General features: G+C 42.2%; 1 protein-coding gene across 5 annotated transcripts in view; it reads right to left on the reverse strand.

Moving 5' to 3' along the window:
- TMTC1 (transmembrane O-mannosyltransferase targeting cadherins 1) overlaps window positions 1-16,956 on the reverse strand; it is a 181,346-nt gene that overhangs the window by 149,015 nt on the left and 15,375 nt on the right. For 4 of the 5 annotated variants that reach the window (XM_073321270.2, XM_073321261.2, XM_073321263.2 and 1 more), the window contains exon 5: window positions 15,052-15,258. The exons of the other annotated variant lie outside the window; for it this stretch is intronic. In XM_073321270.2, coding sequence (XP_073177371.1) covers window positions 15,052-15,258 — 207 coding nt within the window. The remainder of the gene's footprint in view (window positions 1-15,051; window positions 15,259-16,956) is intronic. 5 annotated transcript variants of the gene reach the window in all.

Genomic DNA, 16,956 nt, shown 5'->3' on the forward strand with positions numbered 1-16,956 from the left:
TGAGCTACTGAAGTCCTCAAACCGTGGTTTAAAGACTTCAAGGTGCAGAGAATCTTCCAGCAAGTGACCCATGCCCCATATACATTCACAACTGTTTAATACTATGGTAATGGGGTCATATAAGTATGATGGAGAGAGCACAAGGTGACCACAGCAATCATAGCTGCTTTTAGAGAATAGGTCCATCAATGGCTATTAGCCAGGATGGGCAGGGATGGTGTCCCTAGCCTCTGTTTGCCAGAAGCTGGGAATGGGCAACAGGGGATGGATCACTTGATGATTACCTGTTCTGTTCATTCCCTCTGGGACACCTGGCATTGGCCACAGTTGGAAGACAGGATACTGGGCTAGATGGACCTTTGGTCTGACCCAGTATGGCCGTTCTTATGTTAACGAAGAGGGTGGCATTTTGCCGGGGAAGAAGAGCAACCTAACAAAACAGTGAGCAAAAGCCTCTGGACTCCATTCTTACTGGTCAGGGTCTTGCATTAAGCTAACAGACTGCCTCAGCATAGGAACACTTACCACCAATCTGGCTATTTTAAGAAGGGTGTAGAATCCTTCTCCACGTATTTGTTTAAAGGCCCACAGGCACCAGGTACAATATCAGCTCAATGATTCTCTTTCGCTCTACTAATATCAGCCTTGCAGTGCACATTTCAAGGTAGGTCAGCCTCCCTGAAGCTGAGGCCCAAGAGACTAGCCAGCCCAAATGGCATTCTTCAGCCAAAGCCAGCACCCACATGCCAAAGAAACAAATAAACCCCCACGACCACCACCTTCCATCCAGTTTTTACTGTCTCTCTCCTTTCTACATGTTCAGAGCATACTTGCATTCAGCACCAAAAAAGAAAAAAAATGCAGGGGCAAATTCTCAAGTGGTGTAAAACTGGCATAGCTCCATGGAAAATTAAATGAAAGATCACTGATAATGGAACTATGCCAACACATACCAGTTAACAATCTGGCCTGTTATATTTGTGTGAAAATATTTAATGGCCAAATCTTATTGCAAAGAAAAAAGATGAAGCATGCATTAAAATGGATTATCCAAAACGACCATTCAATGATCACATGACTAAAAAATTTTTGGAAGAGCCCTTTATACTGCAGTAGTGGCATGCAAAAATTCCTGCGTTCAGGCATGCCACTAGACCACATGCCTGAGCAAATGCAAATTTGAGTGTGCAATTACCTGATCTGCTTAAGCAAATGCAGGGGTTTATATGTGCAGTGGATATGGCCTTCAGTGTTCCACATAGCCATGAAGGAGACACAATTTATGTTCCTTGAAGGGGACTGGTAGGAAATCTGCAGGAAGTCATCAGGGCCCAAGGACGAAAAAACTGTTAATCTATAATTGACTAGAAAGACTTCAGAGGGGTAGCTGTGTTAGTCTGTATCAGCAAAAACGAGGAGTCCTTGTAGCATCTTAGAGACTAACAAATTTATTTGGGCATAAGCTTTTGTGGGCTATAACCTACTGCATCAGATGCGTGGGTTATAGCCCACAAAAGCTTATTTGTTAGCCTTTAAGGTGTCACAAGGACTCCTTGTTTTGACTAGAAAGACTGGCACTGAAAGCCATTTAAGAAATCACAGGCCAGATAAAAAGCTTTCTAAAAGATGAAAATCCCTTCTCCTCCTATCAAATAAAATTTGCTCTTTACACCGATTTATCTTGTAGAAGAATCTACATGACTTGTAATTAGCACTGAAAAGGGGATTGGTGTGGAAAGGAGACAACAATATTGAACTGAACTTGTTAACAAAATACAGAAGAAACAACTCAATTTCACAACATTCCGAATGTATCACTGGGCACAGCAGAGATGTGCTGCCATGCACAGATTAGGCAGCAATTAGTGTTAAATGCAATTAAATCAAACAGTGTCAAAATATGGTAAGGGAACCATAGGACATAACAGCAACTCTGTCTTTGCAGAAATTCCTTGCATAGTTTACCAAGTACAATATATGTAGTGGTGTTGCCTGATCAAAGCAATACTGAATGGGAAAAAAAATGCCAACATTTTGTTCCCCACTGACGAGTAATTATTCTCTCCCTGTATTTTATGTTCCTGTTTAAAAAAAAAGAAAGAAAGAAAAAGAAAAAATAAACAGATCTGCTCCTTATGTTCTCTTTCCAAAGCCAGTGCCTGAGAGGTTTGTTGGCATCTTTTAAAGAATAGAGGGAATTGTTTTTTTCATATATTTTGTACTAGGGCAATTAATGGACAATCCCATTTCATTAGAGAATACAGTCAAGGTTTAATATGCCCTTACTCCACAGCTGGTTTGCAAAGACAGGGAATTAACAGCTCATAAAAGGAGAGATTTTAGTAGATTTTAGCATACAGCCACAGAATGGAGGCTCTATAGCAAACATCATAAAATGACCTTATAGTGGAAGCTGTATAAAGAGGGAACTCTGTATTGTTCAGATAGTAAGTGATGCTGCTTTTCTGAAACTGTTTAACCTAGCATAAAAGGGGAGATTAAAAATTAATTACAATGTATTTTAATACTTGCCTTTTTTTAAGCTGTCTGGTGAACAGTTGTGACAGGTAATGAGAATTCATAAGGCAAAGCAAAGTGTTGCCAGATGCTAGGAGACCTGTCAGACTTGGAGAGCAAACAATTGATAGTAGTGTTGCAACAGCATGAGCCCAAATGTCATCTTTCAAGGCTCACTTGGGTCATTATCTGAATTTCCATGCAGATGTTTGGGAATGTGGAATGCATTTACCAGATTCCCTTCTTCACTCCAGCCTTCTGGACATTCACAGTCTCAAAAGCTTCATTTCAAGTGTCTGCTATTGAGAGTTAAATTTTGTCTTCCAACATTTTCAAAGACCACATAAGATTAAGGCTTTTAACGTATTAGCTGGAAGAGGATATTGGGGCAACTGAATTAGAAATCTGAAATTAGCTTCCTTTATTGTTCTTCCTCCTTAAGTCAAGATGCAAATTAAATGTCTAGCCAAAGGCAGAATCTATGTACCTTGTAAAAACTATACATAAAAGATGGGAGAGGCATTAGGCACACTAATAAATTTTGCCTTTGTAAAATAAATTTGAAGTCTCAGGCCATGTCTACACTTACCGGGCATCAACGCTGCTGTGATAAATGCAGCAGAGATAAATTTAGCAGGTCTAGTGAAGACCTACTAAATCGATTGAAGAGCGCTCTCTGGTCGACTGCGGTACTCCACCAGAGTGAGAAGAGTAAAGTAAGTCGATGGGAGAGTGGCTCCGATCGACGCGGCATGGTGTAGCCACCGCAGTAAGTCGACCTAAGCTATGTCGACTCCAGCTATGTTATTCATGGTAGTGTAGACAAGGCCTCAGTTGCTGCATTACAGTAAAACCCTAAATTTTTCATGTAATGTGACTCCAGCCGTCTGTCTAAAGACATGGTTGATGAGATTGATGCCCTTCTGGTTTTGCAGGGGGGGGGGGGTTACTTAAATCATCCAGATGAAACCCAAACCTATGCTGCTTAGCCCTCAGAGTCCATCATTCTCCACCCGAAACAACCCTATGGCTATTAGGCACACAACGGATTTATTAAACAGTTTCCAGAACAACAGCCATCAATGAAGTCGGAAGCCATACCTGGATTCTTCCACTAGTGAGCGCAGTGCCAATGTTTTTGCCTGGTGTCCCAAAGCTTTAACAAAAAGGTAGCTAAAAAAGTGTGGAAAGGTAAAGTTGGACAACTTGAATAGAAACAGATGTAGCCCATAATAATTTGGGTGCCACTTATCACTGTTGGGTCTTTATTTTCTGAAAGATGGGGACAGTGCTCTCCAATCCTTACTTTAACCCAGAGGTGGGCAAACTACGGCCTGCGGGACCGTCCTGCCCGGCCCTTGAGCTCCTGGCCAGGAAGGCTCGCCCCCGGCCCCTCCCCTGCTGTCCCCCTTCCCTCGCAGCCTCAGCGCGCTGCACCGCCAGCGCGGGAGGGGGCTGCACTGTGGGGGCAGGGGAAAGCAGGAAGGGAGGCTCACCTGCAGCCTCAGGGGAGCAGGCGGGCAGTGCAGGTGGTGGGAGCGCAGCGAACACGGGCAGAGGACTCAGGAGGAGCACCAGGCGGCCGCGCAGCCAGACAGAGAGAAGCGGCGCTTTGAAGGGGAAACTGCAGCTTCTCTCTGGCTGCGCAGCTGCCCCTGCTTCTCCTGAGTCCTTCGCCCATGTTCACAGGGCCGCATTCTGAAAGGGGCTTTAGGGGGGGTTGGATGGGGGTGGGGCCCCGGGGGGCCTGTCAGGGGGTGGGGGTCTGGATAGGGGTCAGGGCAGTCAGAGAGCAGGGGGGTTTGGATATGTGGGTGGGGTCGCGGGGGGGGGGGCGGTTAGGGGCAGAGGGTCCCAGGAGGGGGCAGTCAGGGGACAAGGAGTAGGGGGGGATTAGATGGGTTGGTAGTTCCAAGGGGGGCAGTCAGGGGGTGAGAAGTGGGACGGGGCGGATAGGGTTAGGGTTTGGGAAAGCACAGCTTTTCCTACCCAACCCTCCACACAGTTTTGGAACCCCGATGTGGCTCTTAGGCCAAAAAGTTTGCCCACCCTGCTTTAACCCCTACACAAAACTGGCCTGGTTCACTCAAAAAATAACTCCTCTGTCCATGCTATTCAAGCATTTATATTTCTCAGACACCATTCATTCCGTGACACTGAATTTAAGTGCTTCTAAGGAAGCCCAATGACAATGGACATTGAATCTATTTCCATATCAATTTAATGAGACTGTCATGTACAGTGAAAAGGCAGGCAGTGCTGTGAAGTGGATGGAATACATACAGCCTCCCACAAATCAACACTGGAACACACAGACTGCACTTACAAGTTAGAGATTTTCATTTAGTAACATTGTATGGTAAATGCCTGCAACTCAAGATTTTAAGTGGGACTTCAGTGGCATACAGGACTTGCATTCGTCCTCTGGATGGAGTTAATTTTACCCTAGGTGATCAACATCCTTTGTGAGAAAAAATTCCCTACACTTGACTACCTTTGCCTCCTCATGCCATTTTGTTCAATGTGAGGCTTTTCCCTAGATTTTGTTTTTTTGACTGTATTGATATTTTAAAAGTTAGCTAATGAACCATGAACAGGTAGGTAAACTAATACCAGTCCTAGTGCTGCCCTGCTATCCTGGCATGTACACCTGTGTGAGGCCTAAGTGATTAGTTCACTTGCTGCTATATGGAAAAAAAAACAGGGCCCCTGGACCCTGTCACACACGGCTGACCAATGAATATGTTATTTACTTTCCAGCTCTTCCTGAAAAAAAATAAAAATGTTTTAATCTCTGTAAATAAAGATAAAATAATTATCCTAAAAGCCAATGCAAATTACCTAGTACTAGAGGGGCACCTTTTCACTGAATTTCTTATGCTGGAACATTTGCATGCACAAGTTCTTGGGTTTGTGCATGCAAATAGGCCAGTGGTGTTCGCAATGCAAATCCAAATGTGCAATTACTATAAACTGCCTGAGCAAATGCATGGCCAAGAGAAGCAGAAGTAGAAGAGATAATTCCATCAGCAACAGATTTTGGCTGTTGATGTTAATATTATTATAGCTGTCATGCTTAGGGGAGGATTTACCTGCTCTGTTTCTAATTAAAATAAACTGCCAGTATTAAAAATAGCCAATAAAACAGTGAAATAAAACTGCAGTTATGCTGGTCTCTTTTAAAACGGTTATATTGATATAGCTCCCATTCCTTAAGGGCACAGAAAAACTCTGGCCCTGATTCTCTACTGTTAAACAAGTTTTTATACCCTACTGATGTTACATCAACATAAAAACAGTGTAAGAGAGTGAAGAATCAAGCCTCAGATTGTAAGATCTTTACTAAGGCCCTGATTCAGTCAGAGACTTAGCACATGCCCTTTTCCCTGCAATTGTATCTCCGGGCTGCTATGCACCAGGCTGGGGACAAGCATCAGAACTGAGAGCAAAGCGTCTGTCCTGGGCTCTCAATAAACACCCCTCCCCCTATACCCAGGCAGCTTGGAGGAGGAAGCTGCCTGATTCAAACGCAGGAGGGACAAGAGACTGGCCTGGGGGAATAGATTGGGACAAAGAGCCTGGGGAAAGCAGGGGAGTGGGAATCTAAGAATGGGGCTGGCTGTGCAAAGAGATTAGAACTAGGAGTGAAACCAGGGTGGGGACAGACAGATCAGATGAAGAACAAGGGGAGAGACTGGGAATGGCTGGGACCAGAAACCGGGGGGGGGGGGGGGGAGGGGGGGGGGAGGAAGACAGATCTGATGATGAGCCAAGTGCAAGAAAAGAATTGGGACTGGCTTGGCAAAGAGCCAGAGACAAAAGAGGCAGGGGGCACACAAATTGTAGTAGAAGAAGCTCAGAGAGAGACTGGGACTGACAGCCAGTGGGGATGGGGAACATGTCTGAGGCATAGAAACGACTGGAGAGTAGGAGCGTGAAGAGAGACAAATCAGAGGAGGAGCTGGGCTGTCTGGGCAAGGAGACTGAGACTGGGGGAGTTGGGGGAACGAACGAATGGGTGGGAAGTCTGAAGGGATAAGACGAGGACTTGCTGGGCAGGGCAGTTAAGCCTGAAATGAAAAATCTTGAGAAGGGGAGAATGGGAATGGGATGGGGATTCTGGCATGAGGAATAGACAAGTGTAGGCCAGGGCAGAACAGCCTGTGTCCATTAGAGAACACGCCCCTCCTGAGCCTGGAATGGAAGCCAATGCTCCTAAGTCTCACTATTCCCCTGCTTAATACCTGTGAAACCTACTAGCAAACTGTCTCATCCCCCCTAGTGCTGGTCCCCCTAGAGAATGTTGTTGTCAGTAGCTACCGGTGCGGTGCTCTGCTCTTGTTCGATGATAACAGTTGGCTGCGTGTGTTCCCTCTGTGCCCTGCCCCAGCTCTGCGCAGACTCCGCAGCAGACTCCGAGAGAACCCCCAAAAACCACAGACTCTTGTAAAGTACAAAGGAACCCGAGTCAGGTTTATTGTCAAACGAAGCACAGTAATAGTTCCCTATAGACTCTACAGGGCATCCTACAAATTTGTGCTCCCTGCAAATGGACACAGCTCAGTCAGTGGCGGGACACTCCACTGCCCCCTAGGCTGGACAAAGATGTGCACTCCCGGACCTACTTTTATACAGTTGCAGGACAGATTACTCATCATAGTTCAAATGAATCTATTCGTCATGTTGTCCTTTTGACCCTGTCTTTAAGATGCACTTGCCTGTTCCTTGTTATGTCTGTGGAGTGTTCTGATGCCATCTTGGTGCAAGTTCCTCTCCTTAGCATTTACGTGTGTGTGTGCACGTGTTTCTAACAACCTTTTCTTGCCAACTTCTGTGAGTGGGACCTGCCTCTGGCTCACAGCCCAGCTTTGCTTAACACTGCCTGGAAGTACTTCGGTTCAGGCTTCAGGCCTCAGACTGGGCCTCTGATACAAGAATTTATGTTTCAAGGCCTCCTCTTACTACAAATGTCAACACTAGAAGTGAAATTCAATCTCTATAAAATGCCTCTCACTGAGGGAGGTTGAACCTAACTCAGAGCATGGCAAGCCAGGGTACAGATCACCAATGCACTAAGTCACCGTGTGGACTCTGTTATTGCACACTAAAAGTTCTGCAGTTCTCTTTCGCCTCCTGCTATTTCAAACAGTAGTAGGTCAAAGCACAGAACGTTTAGTGAGTGGTAGCGGGGTCCGCACTGCCAGTTAGCGTGCAGAAAGCTAGTGCACTCTAGATTTACCCCCCAGTTTGCCGTGCACTGTATCTCCACGTAGGCAAGACCTCAGCAGTCACTAAAATGGAAAGACGAGCAGTGCTACTGCAACCTAGCTACTGTGAGAGGATCACATAACACAATAGGGAAAACATGTCACAATTTCAAGGCTAACTGCACTTCTAACCTCTCCTGATCTCTGAGGGCATCTCCCCTCTGGTCTTAGCTCTCAAGCCATCACCTCTCCTGGGCTGGAATCATGCGATTCTCCCACTCTCAGACAGGATCCAGGTCTGCAGTCCCCTATGATCAAATGTGATCACCTAAGCAGGCCTGACATACCTTCAGCGCCTGCAGTTCTGCTCCACCTGGGAGCAATAACAGTGGTAAACAGTAACCAAACAGCCTTTGTTGAGCAAAGTATTATTTATTTAGAACCAAACCATCCAGGAGAAAACAGATCTCAAAATACTAAGCCAGTGTATATGTATGGTTTCAGAGTAACAGCCGTGTTAGTCTGTATTCGCAAAAAGAAAAGGAGTACTTGTGGCACCTTAGAGACGAACATGATACAGTTCTGTGGTGACCTAGAATCCTATTTTCGACGTCTCCAACTCAAGGAATATTTCCAAAATACCTCTGAACAACATACTAATCCACAGAGGCCTCCCTACCAACACTACAGAAAGAAGGATTCTAGGTGGACTCCTTTTTAAATTGGTTAGTCTCTAAGGTGCCACAAGTACTCCTTTTCTTTTTGTATATGTATGGTTGCCTCTCCCTGAGGTTTACCATTCCCTGGGTCCCGCGAAGGGAGACAAACTCTCTCTCTCTCTGCAGAGCCTCTCTCTGAGTCAAACTGTCCCACCTGGACAGCTCCTGACAGCTGACTCCCCTTTTTCTCCATGGTTGTGGCTTTTTAAGTGTTGAATGTTCTTTTGATCGCTTGGCTCCTAGCCTGGCAAAACAGCTGTGTCACTTTGGGCTGGGGCCTGGAAATAAGGCATTGTTCTCGTAATTGACCCCTCCCCCCAACTCTCCCAAGTGTTTGCTCAGATGTGTTTTATCTAGATCCATCATGTTGCCTTTCTTCTCGTTTTTCATGCAGCCCCCTATTAAACTGGAGCAATATATTTCATACAGTAACTTCACCTCACTGACCAGGTCATATACAGTATTCATAAAATTATCTCATTACCCTTAGATGATTACATAGCAGCTCCATGTCCATCACAATGCATAAACTTGTTGAAGACAAGTATAGGGCAGAGGCACAATTTACTTTTATACAGCTGTCCCTGAGCCCCACATAACTTTACAGACAGTGGGCTAAAAAGAACAGCAGCCATTGTACGCTATGACCCTGCTCCTGCAAAGCATTTAACACGTGCAAAACTTGGCTCACATGAATAATCCAATTGACTTCAGTTGGGCTACTGACAGGAGCGAAGTTATGAGTGTTCATAAGTGTCTGACAGGTTCAATACCTATGTTGTTTTTTCAGATTTATTTTCTTATATAAAATGTCCTGTATTAGGACATAAATCAGTTACTGAGATAGGCCTCACTCCCAGAATTTGATCCACACGGACTAGGAAAACAGCTGTCATCTGGGCCTATAAGAAGTTAAAATTTGCACCCAACAACTTTGACAGGGTCTCTTTAAACTGTCTAGGTATTTTTGTAGTTAAACATCCACAAAAATATCATATAACCTAGTGCCCTTGCTACAGTTATCATGAATAACATTCTGGCAACACCTCTCCCAAATGTATTCACTTAAGAGCGAGGACCTTTCCTTCATACAAGGTTGTTATTATTCCCATAACTTAAAAAGTTATGGCAGAAAGGCATTTCACAAGAAATGCTGAATCTTGAAGCCTCAATTATAGAAAAATATGCAGCTACATACTTTCCATATCATTTTCAATTTCCTCCTCTGCTATTTTGTTGTTGCATGGACATGGACAAAGACCCAAAATGCTTTGGAGGGCAGAGTCACACATTTGAGTTTTTCTTTTTAGTTGTATGCTGGGCACTAAAAACAATGAACATTTTAAATAAAAAAGCACAGTGTATAGTGCATCTCATCATGTAAACTAAAATAACCAAATCCCATTTGCTCCCATTGAACTCAATGGAATCTGGGGGCGGGGAGAGGAGAACTATAAAACAGATATAATGTTATATAAAAGGGAGCCTAGCAGTAATTATATTCCAAGCACTTTCATAATCACTATTCGTTGATCAATATGGGCTATTTTATGTTTGTGCTAAAACATGACAATCAGACATTCTAATCCAAACCTGGCTATAAAATTGCTTTCTGACATACAAAAGGAATTTCATTTTTAAGGAAATTTTAAAAATTACAAGAGCAGTTTCCTGTCTCCAGGTAAAAAAAATGCCTGGAAATAAAACATTTCATTTTGTTCAGTCTGAAACAAAATTTTCCCAACTTTTTCAATTCATGAAAAATTCAGAAAAGTCTTAGTTTTGGTTCAGTCTGAACCATCCCCTCCCCCCAAATTTTTGGAATGGTCAGCAAACTGAAAAATCACTTATTCTCACAGCTCTAATTGCAACACTGCTTTTCAATGCAAGTAATAAAATACTGAACAGTAAGTAGGTTTCTATTTTTCAAAATGAACATAAGCAAGAATTTTATGTTTAAGTAGAAACATGTTATAGAGTCTACCATCAAATGCATCCCATAATGCTTTCAGCTACTAGGCTGGCTGTACCACGAGCAGCAGACAACTGGCCATCCTTAGTGGTCAAAACTGTGCGTCAGCTCCTGAGAGCTTTACATGCAGCCAGCTAAAAAGGGAAGCTGGCAAGAGTCATGCAATCATAGCTGTTTTTCCATTAAAAATGGTTATGTACGTATAGCTTGATTCATTATGCACAGAAACACTTTAAACACTCAAAAGAGCAGCTGAGGGAAACTGATGCTAAATAGCATACTGGACAGATTCCCTCGGCATCCATGCTCTGTGTAGAGCACCGCCACTTGACTTTTGCAGCTACCCCTGCAAAGAAAGAGAAAAATGGAGGCTTCCCCCATGTGGAAAGGGGAAACGCTCCAAAAAGGATGTTTTGTGGGAGGGGAGAGGTAGCTGGAGTTCAAGAAAGGTTGAAGCAAAAGAGAAAGACAGAACACAGGGAATAAAGAAATGAGGAAAGAGAGCAAAACAGAAGAGAGAGAGAGAGAGAGGAAATAAATCTATCTGGTTGCTTATACTGGTGGGTTTCACCATAGTATTTGACAGAGAAAGGATGAAATACAGACAATCACAGATGAAGAAGACAGACCAAAAAAAAAAAAAAGAGAGAAAACAGAGGACAAAGAGTGGAGGTCTCAAGACAAGATATCGGACTATGCATTTGGGCAGCCCATCAGCCTGCCATATCATAAAGACATTATGGTCACCTGTGCTTACTAGTTGTTCAAGACCTCCTGGGATGCAGCAAAAAACCTAGATTTATAAGCCAATTTTGTAGGCAGTTTCCCACCACTACCACTCTCTATCCCTTAAAGCACCTGGCACTTGGCCAACATTTACCCTCATCTTTACCAAAAATCCTGGAGTCTTCCTCACAGTTCTATTTTCCTGCAACTCCTCTGCTCTAGTGATGACCAGATCAGAAATAGCAGAGACTGGCCAACTGCACTAATTTATTTTGTGGTTTTGTCACATGAAAGATCAATGCTAAGCGAAACCAGGATTCAGTGCATTTCCACTTGAGACAAGGAAGAATTAACTAGTTTCCAGAAATGCAAGATTACCAAACCCTCACCCCCTTTAAAGCAAAACACAACCACAGGCAAATTCACATTGTCAAGGTAGAACATGAGGACTCTGTATCAACTTGAATCCTACAAGTTCTCTAGTATCTGGGACCATTTACCCTATTGATTAGTGACACAGAGGACTGTCATGTTAATGATTTGCATATAATAGCCTGTATTTACAGTGGATATTGACACAACACTCAAGAAAAAAAAGTCAATGCTGCTTAATGAACTGGCTAATAAGAGATGCCCAACGAGAGGCACCATGAACAGTATCCTCTCTTACAGGCTTCAGAAACCTCTGTATGGAATCAGTTCTGCCCTAAACACAGACCGCTTGCCAGTGGCAGCAAACTGTTTAGTGACTGAAGGGCTGGGGGAGAGAATTTCTAGCTGGTTTAGGGTGGCAAAACATATAAAAGCCAGCAGTGACTCCAAAAAACTCTCTCCAACAAATGGTTCGCATAGGACTTCCATCCCAACCCATCATCACTTCTAGTTGGCAGGGTTTCACATTCCTGGCGTATCACACAGGGATATTTGTTGCAAGACTCCTTTAATAATTCATCTTCATTCTGCTCTTGTCCTTCACAAAACACTATCAATTATTTAATTTCAGGTACACAAGCTTTCTCCTGCAAGTGAATCAGTCAGGTGGCTGAATGTGTGTGTTGGGTCATGATTCTTCACATGTACTTAGGGGCTAAATTCAAAGGGTCAGATCCTCAGCCAGGGAAAAATCAGCATCGCGTCATTGACTTCAGTGGAGCTAACTCAATTTATCCCAGTTGACGATAATCTGGATCAGCGTAGGGTACAAATTAAAGTGACCTGTAATTTTGTTAATGTGGACAAAATATATTTGTATTGAATTCTCCAAGCAGGAAAGGATTAAAGGGGCATCCCATACAAAAATTATTTTAAAATGTATCCTCCTCCCCAAAAGGCCAGATATGCGAGTTGTGGCTCTATCGTAATACCTCTGAGTGTAAACTAGGGAGCCTGGACATTTTGGGCAACCTGGGGGCAAATGGAGCAGAAAGGTACATTTCAAAATAATGTATTTGTTGAATGCACCTTTAGTTCTTTCCATCTGTAGCATGAAACAAATGGAAAAATACATTAATTAATGTTATCCATGAATTAAAATCACATATACATTAATTAAAAATTAATTAATTGTAGGCTCTTTGCAGCACAGATTGTATCTTACTAAGTGTTTACCTCATCGGGATTCCTGATTCTGACTGGGGTCTCTAGGCACTATTACACCAGAAACATATATAATACCAAAACAATAAAACACTCTAGTAATCCAGGCAGAATATTTTGGGGCAATTATAGCTGGCCATAAATGGGATTATAGGGCACAAGATCAAAGGCAAAGACTGGTCACCTGACCTGACAATACTTCCCCCGCCCCGCTTATGGTCACATACCCTGGAGTCTCTTTTTGCTATTAAAAAATGGAATTTGCAAATAAATAGAAACAACATAGTTGTGGACTATACAATTAATGAGCACTGATATGATTACCATGTTGCTGACAGCCAAACATAAACCTCCGTTGGTGTCCTATTTTCTGGAGCGATTTCATAATTATGAAATATTGCTTGCACACAAGCTGCCGAAAGGATTTAGGTGGCATATGATCTGACGTAGGGACTGTCTGCTGGAAGAGTCTGGCTGGCCCTTGCTGGCCTAAGTACTACCAAAAAGTCTTACCTGTGTCTCAAGCCTTTGGGTACTATTTCAAAAACAGCCTAACTCCCATTGACTTCGGATGGCACTCAGGTCGCTAGGTCACAGAGTCTCTTTTGAAAATTTTATCCTTTGTTTAAACAGCATAAATTGCTAATTATTTTTCCTCTTATTTTAAAACCCAGAGAATATTTTGCAATTAAAAGCAAGAATCACAACATACTGCTTCTAAAAGCAGCTGCTTTTTATAGCAGACTTTTTAAAAAAGTCATTCTGCCTTAGAAGATTGCAATTAAAAGGTACTGCAGAAGTCGTCATCTGTTCAGGTTTTGGGGTTTTTTGTTTGTTTGTTTGTTTTTATGGGGGGGACCCACACTTCAAACAACTGTATTCAGGAAAAAACTCCTTTAAAAAGTAAACCACTGCCTGGCTCTCTAATTATTCAGATTTTCAGCTTTGGAGTTTCATGTGCCTGAAAATAAACACTACCACATTACCTAATCTGCATTATTCTTAAAACCAGTGATGCAGCATGTAAAAACATCAGAAAAAACTATGGGTAGGCAGTATCAGTATCCTACTAAGGAGGAAAAGCCATGAAACAAGCTTCTAGATGCTATTAGAGACTGAGACATTTAGAAAATGACACGTTTAAGTATTTAAGAGAGGACGTTGAGATGCACCTTGCTATACTGACTAACTGCCATTCAAAGGATGTCAGACTCTGGCCCTAGTTCAGAGTGTGGTTCAGCCTTAAAGGGTGCTGCTTGGCTTGCAGAGGAGTTCCATGAGGAGTGCACTGACCACCTCACTTAGTGCTGGATATAAAATTGTTCCATCATCCATCACCCCAGCTTTCTCCATGTATCATTAGACTTGGAGGGATTAGATTTTTAATTGTTAAATGTCTGTAAAGGTTGATTTCACCATACACAGACACAAACCAATGAAAAAATATTTCAGTTGGTAATGATCAAAATTACAGACAGGCTAAGAAAGAAAAATGCTGCTTGAGAACTTATTAGTCTTTGATTTAAGGATATTTTGTATATTATGACATGTAACGTTGACAATTTGTGTTTTAATAGTTATAAAGCTTTAACTATTTGAATATCAACATCTACTGGTCATTACATAGTTATTGTCTGACTCCCATCCCCATAATTTCCCCAAACTGTGAAAATTTAAGTAGATAATTTTTTTTAATGCTTACAAATAAAACTGATACTATTTTTTTGAAATTATAAAAAATAAAAATAGAATTCTGCCAAGCCTATATATAATCAAATTCTTGGGCACAAGGCAGGGCAAAAATTAGCAGTTAATATTTAGATTGTTTCTATATGGCAGCTCTGCTCCAAACTATGCACCAGTGCTCACTACCAGGTTTTAGAGGTAAAAGGATCTGTGCCTCCCCTCTCAAACCAACATCATATCCCCATCCTCTTCCTCTGGAAGAGGAAGGGGAGGATAAGAAACACAAGGAAGCACTCCATCCCACCAGATAAGATGGTGGGGGGACAAAGCCCTCTCTCTAATGACTCGTCTTCTCTAAAAATACCTATTCTTCTCAGCTGTCAAGTGACATCAGTCCTTTCTTCTTCTCAAGCAGCAGAAATGTACTCATTTACTCCTCCCCGTCCCTTTCCCCCGCCCCTGTTTTTTCTCACTCAACAATTATAATCGTGGGTGTTTTTTTATAAATAGTTATAAAAGTGAAAGAAAGTAAAGTGATTCTTGTCATTAAAAATATACAAAGATATAAAACAACCTGTTGAGAAAAAAAAGAAAAAAAAAATCAGAACCACTTGTGGTTGTATAGTACCTAAGAATAGCCCACATCGCTTTGTTTGAGACAGAAAGGCTGCTGCTCCGTTGCTCTTCAGGTGATGCAGGGTGGCAAGAGTTCCAGGTCCCTTTGTGAGCAAACCGGTGCTTCCCATTCTCCCTGCTGGATGGAGGAATCTGCAGCGAAGCAGATGGAGAAGACGCAGGCTGCCGTGCGAACCTCTGATGCACCCCTCCATTTCTCCTAATTACTCATTGAATTGAGAAGCACAAAAGGGGGGGGGTAGGAAGGGGGAAAGAGGCCTTTTAAGAGATGGTTCTTTTGTTTCATGTTTACTTCATTAAAAGAGGGAGTATTGGAAAGTTATCCCAAACTACTATCTTAATACAATACATGACATTTCCTTGAGGTCTATATGCAAAGATCTGGCATTTACTTCACCGCTACTGGGCATGATGGAGGGCAGGATAACTGGATTCTCAGCTATTGTACAAACTTCTACAAACTATAATATTAAAAAAATGTAAAAGAACCTTGCAGTATATTATCAGTCTAACCTTTCTTAAAGACCTCAGAGGGCTTACAGCGGTGAGTGTGATGGGGAGTGAGGAGGGAGAAATTGCACAGTATATTTCATTAGACAATTATCCTTTGTGACAGCTCACTTGCTAAAAAAAAGAAAGCAGGCCTGGTTCAAACAAACGGGGGGTGCGGGAAAGAGTCTCTGCAACATTTGGCTACAGGTTCTCTCCTACCCCTTAAAATCAAGGAAACACACAGACAAAATTCTGAGCACCATAAACTGCTACACTAGTGCACAATAAATTAGAATGAATATTAAAATGCATCACATCTGGGCCACAGAGCCTCTCATTCTTGTAAGGTCTCTGGCCCTGGCATGACCATTATTTAATGTCACAGAAGCAAGGAAACAGAATGTTCAGAGACCACTGGAACATGACCCCAAGGAAAAGGAGGGATATAAAATAAGTTCATGGGTTTTCCCCTGAATAATTAAAGATTTCTGCCATTCTTAGCCACAGAGTTCCTGCAACTCCACACAATCCACTGTAAATGTACGCACTACAAGCATTCTGACTGCCAACCCCAAAGAAGTCCATAACTTGCCACTTGCAGACCATTTGTGAAGTTATGTAATAGAATCAAGACAGAAGAAATACTCTAGTGATGTATCATAGCTTACCACTGATTAGTACTACTTGGGGGGGGGGGGTGAGGGATCTTGTCATAGGGCCATACCTAAGTCCAGTTAAAGTCAATGGAAAGAGATAAAACATGAGAGAGGGGACAAGGATGTAGAAAGTTTAAAAACACTGAATGTTTGGGGGAGAGATGGACGCAACAGGCTCTACATCAAAAAGAGAAGAACTTAACACTATAAATAAGGAGCCATACAGTTACTGGCAGAACTAAGACTGTGATAAGTCACCTTGAATGGATTTGAATTTTCTTAACTAAGTGTTGATAACTGCTTAATCCTCCAGCTGTGGAATTCTTGAGCCACCCAAAAACAGATGAAAAAAATATTTCCATATTTAACAAATTGAGATTTACAGAGGGGGGAAAAAAGAAAACATTTAAAGATATTGCTTGAGGGCTCATAAGAGTTCCGATTTAAGCATCATTCATGTTACAAAAAAATATTAAGAAATTAAGGAACAAATCTGATATCAAACTTAACTTCACGTTATCACATTTTGAACAAAAAGTTACAGGGTTTTAATTTGTTGCTACTGCAGAACTTAAGCCAATAAATTTTAAAAACTTTTGATACTACCAGTCAAAATTCACACAAAAATAAAAATCAAACCCTTTCAAAGTTAGCTATAACTGAGTTGTGTGTTTCTGTAGATCATTTCTTCACCCTTTGCTAGCTACCCATCCAGCAACAGTACTGTACCAAGCAAAACATAAAATAAA

This window comes from Lepidochelys kempii, chromosome 1, assembly GCF_965140285.1.
Source record: "Lepidochelys kempii isolate rLepKem1 chromosome 1, rLepKem1.hap1, whole genome shotgun sequence".
Taxonomy (NCBI): domain Eukaryota; kingdom Metazoa; phylum Chordata; order Testudines; family Cheloniidae; genus Lepidochelys; species Lepidochelys kempii.